Source organism: Hypanus sabinus, chromosome 7, assembly GCF_030144855.1.
Source record: "Hypanus sabinus isolate sHypSab1 chromosome 7, sHypSab1.hap1, whole genome shotgun sequence".
NCBI classification, from domain to species: domain Eukaryota; kingdom Metazoa; phylum Chordata; class Chondrichthyes; order Myliobatiformes; family Dasyatidae; genus Hypanus; species Hypanus sabinus.
Window position 1 is genome coordinate 177,146,814 of NC_082712.1, and position 12,817 is coordinate 177,159,630.

Here is a 12,817-nt window from a genome sequence, read left to right on the forward strand (position 1 = left end):
CAGCTCTTATAGTTGCTACATTAGTTGATAGGATTGTAAAGGTGGTGTATACGGTTTTGTCAGGAGTTGAGTTTGAAAGCCACGAGGTAATGTTGCAGCTCCATTAAACTCTAGTTAGACCACACTTGGATTATGGTGTTCAGTTCTGGTTGGCTCATTATAGGAGGAATGCAGAATCTTTAGAGAGGGTGCAGAGATTTACCAGGGTGCTGCCTGGATTGGAGAGCACGTCTCAGGTTGAGCGAGCTAGGGCTTTTCTCTTTGGAGTGGAGGAGGATGACAGACCGCCTGTACAATAAGGAGGACTCCTGGCCTCACAATCCACTTCGTTATGATCCTGCACTTTATTGTTTACCCACACTCACTTCTTCAGAGCTTTTACACGTTATTCTGCATTGTCGTTGTTCTGCCTTGCTCAGTGCACTGATCGGTATGAACAGTGTGCAAGACAAGCTTTTCACTGTATCCCCAAACATGTGACAATAATAAACCAATTACAATTCATCTTATTCTGGTTTCTTCTCCCTTCCTCTCCAGTCCTGATGAAGATTCCATAGGACCATAAGACATAGGAGCAGAATTAGGCTATCTGGCCCATCGAGTCTGCTCTGCTATTTCATCATGGCTGACCCATTTTCTCTCTCAGCCCCAATTAATCAAGAATCTATCAACCGCTGCCTTAAATATACGTAAAAAACTTGGTCGCCCGTGGCAACAAATTCCACAGATTCATTGCTCTCTGCCTAAAGAAATTCCACCTCATTTCTGTTCTAAATTTCCCTATATGGAAGAAATATGCAATATGGGAGTAATTCTCTTCCATAGACGTTGCCTGACCTGCTGAGATCCTCCAGCAATGTGTTCCTCTCCGCCAATACCAATTTGCTGGTGTCTGCTGCCCTCGTGTGGCGAGTGACAGAACTGTAATAAGTTTGTTCCAGCCCAGTGAATGTTAATGGAAGTACCAGGCTGGCCCTGAGCAAAGTCGGAATGTGCAAAGGAATGTGATCCGAACCGTCAGTTAACAAGGATGAGAGATGACTTGATAGAGGTGTACAAGGTGATTAAGAGGCATAGAAAGAGTGGACAGCCAGACTTTTTTTCCAGGGAGGAAATGGCTGGTATGAGGGGGCTTAATTTTAAGGTACAGTATTAATGTTGGGTGACAGGGTGAAGATACGCCAAAGGAACTATAAAGGGCACCTTCCCTCTGCAGGTCTGCAGTCACCCTTGGGCAAGGTGTAGCACCTGCTCAGCCCATGATCAGGGTCACATGAAGCCATGGGAGCAGGTGGTGGATGGTGGGTATGAGCAGCCGGTGTATATCACAAGTCCTGCTTATGTAACTACTGGTATCAGGAAGACAATCTCTGAAGAGTATTGAAAATGGCTGCGTTCACCCATCTTGTCCAGAAGGCAATGGCAAACCACTTCTCCAGAAGAATTTTCTAAGAACAATCATGGTCAAGACTATGATTGCCTACTTCATACAATATGGCACATGATGATATTATGAATGCTCATTTGGAAAAGTAGGGGCTTATCAGAGACAATCAGTATGGCTTCGTCAAGAACAGACCTTGTCTAACTGAACTGACTGAACTATATTGAGTAGGCAGGTCATTGGGAATATTTAAAGTGGAGGTTGATAGGTTCTTGATTACTAAGGGTCTCAAAGGTGTTGAATCTGACTGTTTAATTGTTATTTTCTGTGCAGTTTAACAATTCATTATCTGATTGTATTTTAAGTAGTTCTTATATACATCTAACAGTTTAGTATGCTTCCTAGTGGTCACAGTATGTATATGCAAGTTCAGTGAGTCTTCTACATTACTACATTATTTGAATATGTATTTTCTCATTGGTTAACTCTTATTTACAAAGTTGAGTGGAATTTTCCTCATCTCCGTAGTGTAAAAGAGTTCACCACAAAGCAGCACCATCTTAGTCTGTTTGTCTCAAAGTCACTGCTACTAGCCTTTGTTCCAGATTCCTTTCTTCTATCAATGCTTAAAATAACAATCATGAAACATCAAGTTTTGTGCCTCTTTCCTGCTGACTTCTGGAACGAACCTTGGATTAATACATCAGAATCCAACAAAAGTTACAGATTGAAGAATGAGGGTGAACGGGATAATAAATCAGCCGCGATGGAATGGCACAGCACTCAATGGGCAGAAGGGCCTAATTGTCTGACATGCAGGAGAATAAACAATCAAAGCTATGGGCTGAGACTCGTCATCAGCCTTTTCCCATCCTCGTGAAGGGTCCCGCACCCAAAACGTTCCCCTCCATTGATGCCGTCTGACTTGCAAAGATTCATGAGCATCTCACACGATAAGAAGATTAAGCATACTGTTGGCCAAAGGAAATTTATATCTGATCCACACTCAGGCAGACTCAAGCCATTTTGACAATAAAGAGCAAAGCATTATGGTAGTTTCATAGTTTTATTGTTGATTTATATTGTATGAATACAAATATGAAGTTTCTAGAAAGCTACAAAATGTCTACCACTTTAATTAGGAAGGCCTTAAAATGTGTCATTAAAATGTGTCAAACATTTGCTGTAAAGGACACACACAAAGTTGTGTTTCAGAGTGATGATCAAATAATTGCACTTAACTGTCATGGATAATTAGGTTATCACACACTGGTACCAAGAAAGCTAAGATACGTCCTTTATTCAAAGCACCTGTAAAAGATTCTCTGCACACAATACCCTATAAATTTCAATTAACTATCCATAGTAAAGATGAGTTTACACCAAAGCCAACGTTTTAAAATGGTTGTAACCAAAAAAAATGTACCGGTTCCTGCACATTTACAGCAATACATAACATAGTACAGCTCGCAAGTTTGGAGTCATCTCCTTCCTTGATAGTTTCCTTGGGGTCAGTTAGAATGATTGATAGGGATGTGTTTTCGCAGGAGGAACGAGGTTCTGGAATCTAGGCAAGTGCTTAGGATAAGTTAAAGAGAATTACAATCTCTTTCGATCACACTGAGCAGTGCTTTGGGAGTAAAAATTGAAAGTCACCAATCTCAAAAACTTTGAAGGCAGTAATTGGTTACTGAACATGACAGGTTTAAAAAAAGTAAGGTGGGATGCAATTCTGTGGCACGCCTGCCATGGGCAGTTCCTAGCCCGGCTGCAAAAGGAGGCAGGTTGGAGATGGGGCCAGCAACCCCATCCCAGAGTTACAGAAGACTTCATCCCCGGGAGAAGGAGGATCTTTGAAGATGGGCTACACCTCAGAAGATTGGCCCAGGACAGAGGACTCTGGCGAGCTGCTGTTGGCAGCCTATGCCCCAGTAGCAGTGACAAAGGGTTAACAGATTCCATCACATCTTTCACATCCCTTTCAGTTCATTCCAAGGTAGTTTATAGCCAATGAAGAAGTTATCAGGGTTCTGAAATAACATGGCAGGGGAACTTGCACATAACAAACTCCCATAAAACTGAAACGTGAAACTCACCTGGTAATCTAAGATCGAAACACTGATTCACTGAACACCGTGCGTAAAGTTTCGACAGTAACCATGGCGAGTTCACTGTTTCAGGGAGTGTGAGACAGAGCCAATAAAAAAGAGGTTTCTATCAAATTTGCCAGCTGTAGGTGATATCAAAAGAAACCACTGACCATAGTTTAAATCAATTAAAGCCACAATTCCATTTCATACACATTACAACACAGAAAATAAGCACGTTAAATTCAATGAGTTATTTAATAAATGCAAGCTGACACACACAAAAATAAACATTCGTTTACACAGTAGGAACTCACAGAGGAAAAAAAATGAAAGGCTACTTTAGGTCTAAAGGATTCTGAACTCCTTAATTCAGGCACATAATGTACTCCCCTGGCTAATCGGCACATGAGCTCCTCACAGGCCACAGTGATACACAGGTCACAACGAAACCATTTGCCAAGAAGGAGATTATGGGGTATTCTTGTTTAGTCCAAGAGCAAACTAAAGCAACAGCGTACTGTGTGTTGCAATGGTACAGGGTCACCGAAGCAAATCTCCCACAAGCAGGATCTGCCCTTCTGGCACAATAATCAAACCTGTATATTCGCTTTTTGCGAATTACATTTAACAATTCCTAACACCTGCCAATGGGTCAAAACAGCCCCATAGCAACAGGTTAGGTGCACAGATAATCTATCCACTCTATCCTTCAATTAAAGCTGTGCGTCTAAATGTGTGCCTATGTATGCATTGGTGGGATGTCCATGTGTACACTGGGTTTAAACTCCACTGGACATATTTAGAAAGTGCCCTTTTCATATCTGAAATATTTTACTTGGTATCTGAACAATGGAACTTTTAAAGGACTTTGGACCTCCAAAATTAATTTAGTTTATGCTTTTAAACAGAACTTTACAAATCATGGGCTGCCTAAGGGAGGCGGGGTTAAATTGAACAAGTCAACCAACAAACTTCCAATTTTCTCACTAGAAAGATTACCCGTGGGGGAAAAATACAAAGTCATCTATCAAATCTGAAGAGAAGGGGATTATGCTGCTCCTCAGTGCTTCCTTTCCACGAGTGAATGAATTGACAAGGCTCGTGAACCTTTCAACCACCACCTTCATCTATAAAGTGCCTTTGAATGTAGGAAAATGTCCCCCAGACAACTATCAAAGACATGATGCTGAGGAGAGATTGGGGGGGGGGGGGGGAATGGCCTGTCGTCTGGCCAAGGAGGTAGGTTTTTACAGAGAGGCTAAAAGTGGGGAGGCACAAGATTGTTGAGGAGAGAATTTCAGATCCTCAGGTCTCAGCACTGAAGGCACGTCTGCTAATAGCAGAGCGATTAAACCTGTACTTGATTGAGATGCTAGACTAGGAAAGTGAGGATGCTATAAGGATGGAGAAGGAACCGAGAAAGGGGCTTAGGACCACAGAAAGATGGGTTTGTAAGGTGGATGTGTCACATACACAGGACGCAGTGAAGGGTGAAATGGACAATATGCATCGTGATAGTGGGCAGCAGGGTTTTGAAAAACCTCACATTTCCACTGACTGCTGTTTAAAAGCCAGCTCGTTAGAAATAAAGTTTTCTTTGGTTCTGTAAAGTGGCAGTTGACTCCCCTCCTCCGCTGCTTCACAGCCCCTTCTAGTGATTCAGCTTAACACAGCTGAGGCAGACAAGTCCAAGGCACTCATCACTCAGAGCCTAGTCAGAACCGAATTCTGACACGCTTGCTCCAGGATTAAAAGTAGGAGGTGGTGTGATTTTATAGGACCTGGGGAATCCTAAATGCAGACAGCAAATGTGAGCCGGGATGTGTGGACTGAAGAACAAATGAAGTTCACCAAGAGCATTTAAGCTACTCTGAGCTGCCCTGGGTAGATACTTGCTTTAAACCGAGCAATGTCTGTCCTTTCAGAAGACATCATAGCCTTTGGCTGCATCAGCAAACTAGCTCCTTAATCAGCTTGAACGTGGCGCAGAAGAAATAAAAGAACATTTGGAGTGGGAGGTTGAATACCGTCATTATGTCCAAGGAGGCCACTTACTCAACACTGGAAATCTCCTCTCCCAATTATAAGGCCAATATTAAAAACTCTTCACTAAGACCTCTAGCAGCTGCCCCACTGCATTAGGACTGTGTCCAACATGACAGTTGTCAGAATGGATCTTCTCAACGGTCATAAACAAGGATGCAGATCCAGGAGATCCTTCTCTACCCAGAGGATGGTGAGAATGTGGGACTCAATACTATTGGGAGTAGCTGAACCATTCAAGGGAAATCATGACAGATATGGAGGTCAGAGGGGCTTGTGCTTAGCTATCAAGGGTTTGGCTGATGTAGACAACATGAATGCAAAGAAACCAGAATCTTTTAGTGCAAAAGGCAGCTACACATTGAGGTGACATTTGTAATCCATCACCTCTGGACCTGTCAGAGGCTTGAGTGGAAAGGTGTTGCAACCACAAGGAGAAGTGGCTAAAATGTCCCAGTGTTGAACAATGAAGACCAAAGGTTTCACCTCCAATTTGCTGTAACTGTGGACATTTGATGGGATGAGTTCCAGGGGTGCCTGCCTTAGGTTACCTGGAGGGAAACTTGGATTTAGTGAAGTCGGGATTCAGTAAAGGCATTCAAAATTACCCAGTTATTACAACATCCAGCAGGAAGCTCTGAGAAATGTTTTCCCACAGAGACTGGTGGAACGGGCAAGGCCAACAGTGAGGTTTGCAAGGGGAGACTGGGAGAAAGGAAGAAGAGATGCTGATAGGAGGAGGGGAGGGCTGAGAGTTTGAGAGGACTGTGTGAAGCATCAGCAGCAGGAGGAACCAGACAAGTCCAATGACTCTTTACTCTGTGGCTCATTCTGGATAAGACAAACCCAAAGTTTAATTTGAGTTGGAGGCTAGCTTGAAAGGATAATTTAACCAATTTTCATTCATCTAAAAAGCACAGGCACAGTATGCGTGTAAGTTGGATGCTGACACAGTATTAAGGTTACTGATTAGCCAACAACTGTTCACGTTTTCTTGTACAATAGTCAAACTCCACCAAGATTCAAACTATAACATCCTCTAAAAAAATAAACGATTACAATAATTTTTATCTTTTTTTTGCTTCTGCTGTACAATGTGTAACCTCGGTTGTATCTATGGATTTGACTCAGGTTATCTGAACATACTTTTACACAAAAATGCCACCTTTTGGATTTATCCTATTTCAATTTGCTTACGTTACTCAGTAGAAGGCATTGAAGGTGATCACTCTTATTTTTCTTGTATTTGGTTTCTGATCTGCATACAATTTACATTTCATCTGACTGAGCAGATCTTTTCTAGGCTGGAATATCGAAAAACAAAGGCACTTACTTTGCTTGAGTGCAGGAGATGTATGAAGATCGTTATTTGGTCAGTGGTTGTTAAAGGCATGTGTTGAAAAGGCTGGCTACTCTTGCGTCTGTGCTCAGGCTAGTCCAAACTGCGAGACGGGCTCCTCTTTTTGAGCAAATTGGAAGTGACTCTTTTATCACTGGGGTGTTTGGTTGGCAATACATTTAAACACACTTTACTGAAAACAAAAACCTTCTCAAAATACTTTTCAGGTGTGTTCATATTCATTGTTTGCAACATACATGTTGTCAGGAACATTCACGAGACAAAAGAGTGTTCTTAAAGCACAGTATATCCAATTAAAACAGGAAGGTCTACAGTTAAACTGTAACTTCCTATAGTACGCTATTAAGGCACTGATAAATCTACGCTTTGGCAGCACAGAATTAAAATTACATCTGAAAATAAGTTACTGATAACTTCCAGCTTAGCAAAGAACTCACAGCCTCAGTAACATCTTATTTGGATTTCAATAATTTCTTACAATGAACAGTGATCACAATATAGTGTTTTTTTTTCCCACACATTTCAATGTGTAAAGACAAATACTTTAAAACCATGGCATTTTCTCCTCAAATCCCCAAAAATGAACACTTAGTGACTGTGCCACAGCGGACCAGTTCGACAACACGGAAACTCAAACTTACATTACAGAAGTGACGCACGACGAGCTGGTTTCGTTACGTGACAGTGAAGCTTGCCCGCCAAGTAACAGGGAGAAATCCACAGCCATTACACACACAAGTACCAAAGTTGAAAGACACGCACACGCACGTACACACACACGTCAGAAAAACAGGCAAGACCCCTTTGAGAGTATTTGGATCTCACAAAGAACCAAGTGGTCAGGTCACTGAGGCACTGTATGTTCTCCCACCCCGCCCACACCCCCACCCCCAACCCACACCCCGGTTTACTTGTAAGTAATGCTGCTGAGCTTTTACTGGCAGAGTCTATCATTTCATTACAACACACACCGCTATCACTCAAGGGCACAAACCACAGCGGCTGAGTTATGAGCCCCTTCAGACGATTGACGTTACAAACCTATGCTGGGACCAGACCTGTGTGTATTGAATTAACACCTATGTTTTGTCCAATGCCAAAAAATACACTTCTTTTCCCCCCAAAAAAGTAAATTTCCAAACACTATTACAAAATAGACTTATAGAAACATACAAAAGTCACTACTCTTATTATAAATTCTTGTGATATGGTTTTAATTTTTAATTTTGGTATCAGACGAGCTCCTCTTCCCCCAGATGACAAGATACAGCTGGCATAAACACAACTAATGGCCAGAAGACTGGGAACTCAGCTGAGATTTCTATGTGGGCTAGAGAGGGTTAATTACTGTGAGATGCGGACTGGAGATTTTAAGTGTGGCAAAACTTTTTTTTTGTATTCTTACTTTTTTGGAAGTTAGTTTCCCTTGTACTGAGTGACCAGTTAGCCACACATCCATCATGCCTTGCAATCAAAAGTTTACAGAACAATAAATCCTTTCTACAAATTAATTTTCTTTTAACTAAAAGCATGTACATCCTTTGTTGGCATCAGTGGACAGTACCAATTCAAATGGCCAAAACTAACCAAATTCCCCTTTCGTCCTAATCTACAGCAGTGCGGCTCTGCATTCTTCCGCACTGAAACAAGATTGCATTAAACTAAATCCGTTTACATAGCAGGATTCCTAAAACTATTCGGTTAATATTGCAAGTAACTGTGGACCAATGTTATATACAAAAAAAGGAGTGTGTGTGTTTAAAAAGAAAAAGGAAACCTGAAAACAAATAGACCTGGTGACCACAAAATCACTGACATTCTTACATCAGCGTTGCGATAATTCTTGACCTAAAGTCCTAAACTTCATCCTGATGCCCTCCGCTGCATATTCACATGTTGATAAATATATACCTGTGAATATACCATCTTTGGAAAAAAAACTCTTTAAATAAATTATCTTTACAAAGGCAGTCATTCCACGGTTAAATGCATTGTGTCTACAATCATTACGTTCCTGTCTTGTTTTTTTTCAAATGTTTTCTGTCCACACAGAAAAGCATGTACTGAATAGACTATGCTCCCGCAATTATTAAAACAAAATTCAGATAACAACAGTCTCATTTTTTCCAATGTAGTAACTCAAACTGGTAATTTGTCTTTTAAAAAAATCTTCAAGCACAGAAAATTCAATATAAAAACCTATTACATGGTACCGTAATTCACAGCTCTTGATATACACACACACACACCCACACACACACACACATACACACATAAAAAGGCTACCCACATCAAAACTCAGACGTGTTATGGGTGTATCAATCGATTTGAGGCACTGCCACATGTTTTGAGGTTTTAAGTCTATATTCAACTGCAGCTGTGTTTTTCTTTCTCCAGAGACGGAATGAAATATCCACGGTTATTCCTTCATGAGCCTGTAGGTATGATGCTGCGCTCCGTGTTCACTGGTAGAAACTTCAAACACACACGCCATGCACAGGAGTGTCTCCTGTGTATCCCTATTTGTTACAACCTGCAGGCAACAGAACAAAAACTCATCAATAGAACACAAGTTTCATTTATACATCGTGTATACAGCCCAAGAGATCTTCACCAGAGCATGAAGACGATGAGGTCTGCCGTTCGGCAGGAGATGACAAATTGGGATGGTGACCCAAACAATAGAATAATAACACTAACTCTATTTATAGAACACTTTTCAGATAGGCAATGTGGTTCAAAGGACCACAAATGAGATAAAAGCGCAAACATTAAAATAAAATATAACCAGGAAAATAAAAGACAGTAGCTAAAAGTGAGATTAAATAAATAGGTTTAAAAGTGTCAATTGAGTCTGCGTCCCTTACAGTTTTAGGTACTGAGTTCCACAGTTTAGGAGTTAGTTCAGAGATCCAAACCCTAACCCTGACCTGCCAATTATCTTTTGAAGGGAATTGTTTAAATATAAGCGAGTGGCGGAAGAGCTGAGATTTCGAGCAGGATTATAAAACAACAATGATTCTGTGATGTATTCCAGTCCCAGAACACTGAGAACTTTAAAAGCAAGTGTGAGAACTTTGAAATCAATTCTGAAGGATACAGGAAGCCAATGCAGAGTAGCTAGGATGGGTTTTGGTTAAAAGTTTTGTGGTGTTCTGAACGAGTTGAAGTTTGTCAATAGACTGCAGATGGAATTCTTCAATCCCCACCCTTGGATCCTCAACATATTCATTACTTCAAACTGATGTAACCTCAACATATGCATTTCCTGAGATCTCCAAGTTTTGGTGGCCAGGCCAATGAGTATAAAAGACCATACAACAGTAAGACACAGGAACAGAATTAGGCCATTCAGCCCATCGAGTCTGCTCTGCCATCCCATCATGGCTGACTTATTTTTCCTCTCAACCACATTCTCTTGCCTTCTCCCCATAACCTTTGATGCCCTGACTAATCAAATACCAATCAATCTCTATTATAAATATACCCAATGACTTGGCCTCCACAGCCATCTGGGGCAATGAATTGCATAGATTCACCACTCACTGGCTAAAGAAATTCCTCCTCATTTACGTACCTCATTACTATAAAGCACTTTCTGTCATCCTAAAGTTAAGAGACTAGTGCTTTACAATTGCCACAAAGAAAGAAATCTGAAAGAACCTAACTAATAAAAAGACCAACACTCAATGCACAGAGAAAGAGGGGAAAAGAAACACAAAAATTATGCAAACAACAGCATCCCAAACCAAATTGAGTCCATTGACTCCAATCCCCGAGCAGTCAGAGTAGGCCCAGAGCCTAAGTTTCAGTTCTATGTTCTAATGCAAATATAATTTTAGATTATTGATGAAGAAACTTACCAATAAAATAGTGAAATTCTCCAGTACACTGTTCATCATGTACTTTTCTGGTAAGTGTTTCAGTTTGTGTATGAAATTGATCATATATTCACACATGGGCGAACGATTTATTCTGTACACAAAACGTCCGTTCTCAAACCTCGCATATTCAGTCTGGGGATTAAAAAAAATTAAAATTTTTGATGTTTTATGTAGTTATATTTTCATTATGTTCTAGATAAAAGTCAAACACAGCAGGTGGAACACTAAAAGGGTCATCAGAGTAGGAGATGAGCTGCCAGCACAAGTGGTTTATGCCAGCTTGATTTCAACATTTAAGAGAAGTTGGATCATAGGGGAATGGAGGGTGACAGTCCTCTTGCAGATCGATGGGTGTAGGTGGTTCAGCATGGACTAGATTGACTGAAGGGCCTGTCTCTGCACTGTTTTTCCTGTAACTCTAACATTTCAACACAATATCTACACTATGACACTCCTGGTCACCAAATACTCTAACAGACTTCTGCAGATTCATTCAAAGAGCAGTTTGGTCAAAAGGACCAAACAGAGACATACAGGAGCCTGAAGACCCACTATTAGCTATAAAACACGTTGTGTCATCCTAAAGTCAAGAGAGACTAGAGCTTTACAAATGCCACACAGAAGGAAACCTGAAAAAACCCTTTCTTCTCTTCTGTCATCAGATTTCAAATGGTCCATGAACCATTGAACAGGTAAAGAAAGATGAAAGATCAGCTTTGTTTGTCATTTACATTGAAACATACAGTGAAGTGTGTTGTTTGTATCAACAGCCAACATAGTCCAAGGATGTGCTGGGGGCAGCCCTCAAGAGCCACCACGTTTCCAGCACCAGCGGAGCTTGCCTACAATTCACTAACCCTAACTTGTACATCTTTGGACTATAGGGGCACCTGGAGGAACCCCACACGGTCATGGGGAGAACATACAAACTCCTTACCGACAGCAGTGTGAATTGAACCCCAATTGTTAACTGCTACATTATGGTGCAACCCATGGCACTGCTTGCTAATCCTTCTTTTAGACAATTTATTTGTTTTTGTTACCTATCGTTACTTCATGCCTCTGCATCCTACTGTTGCTGCAAAGTAACACATGCTGGTCTGTGATCAGTTTCCTGGGTGTTAACATATCAGAACGTCTGTCCTGCACCCAAGGTATCAATGCAATTACGAAGAAAAGTCCTTAGGAGCTTGAGGAGGTTTAGTATGTCACCGAAGACTCCAGCAAATCTTTACAGTGTCGTGAAGTGTATGGTCATACACTTTGGTAGAAGAAATGAAAGTGTTGACTATACAAAAGACTGAGGGGCAAATGGACCTGGGAGTCCTGTACAGGATTCCCTGAAGGTTATTTGCAGGCTGAGTCTGTGGTAAGGAAGGGAAATGCAATGTTAGCATTCATTTCAAGAGGACTGGAAAATAAAAGCAAAGATGTAATGTTGAGACTTTATAAAGCACTGGTGAGGCCTCACTTGGAGTATTGTGAGCAGGTTTGGGCCCCTTATCTTCAAAAAGATGTGCAGAAACTGGAGAGGATTCAGAGTTTCACAAAAATTATTTCAGGATTGAATGACTTGTTATATGAAGAGCGTCTGATGGCTCTGGGCCTGTATTCACCAGAATTCAGAAGAGTGAGGGGTGGTCTCATTGAAACCCGTTGAATGGTAAAAGGCCTTGATAGTCTGTGTGGAGAGGATGTTTCCTATGGCGAAAGAGTCTAAGACCAGAGGACACAGCCTCAATAGAGGGGTATAACTTGAGAAAGGAGATGAGGAGGAATTTCTTCAGCCAGGGTGGAGAATTCTTTACCACAGGCAACTGTAGAGGCTAAGTCTTTACGTATATTTAAGGCAGAGATTGATAGATTCTTGATTGGTCGAGACATGAAGGGATATGGGGATTGGGGCAGAGAGGAAAATTGGATCAGCCATGATGAAATGGCAGAGCAGACTCAATGGGCCAAATGGCCTAATTCTGCTCCTATATATGATGGTCTTATAAAAATGGTCTTATTGAAATGTGTGAAGTACAAATCCAATTTTTCAACACTCTGCCTG

At 41.2% G+C, this 12,817-nt stretch overlaps 1 protein-coding gene across 8 annotated transcripts in view; it reads right to left on the reverse strand.

The window, feature by feature from the left end:
• Positions 1 to 4,671: 4,671 nt before the first annotated feature.
• Positions 4,672 to 12,817, reverse strand: part of LOC132397425 (transcriptional enhancer factor TEF-1) — a 296,691-nt gene continuing 288,545 nt past the window's right edge. For all 8 annotated transcript variants that reach the window (XM_059976201.1, XM_059976199.1, XM_059976200.1 and 5 more), the window contains 2 exons: positions 10,741 to 10,893; positions 4,672 to 9,410 (listed from right to left, as the gene is read on the reverse strand). In XM_059976201.1, the coding sequence (XP_059832184.1) occupies positions 9,297 to 9,410; positions 10,741 to 10,893 (267 nt within the window). In that variant the 3' untranslated portion in view covers positions 4,672 to 9,296. The remainder of the gene's footprint in view (positions 9,411 to 10,740; positions 10,894 to 12,817) is intronic.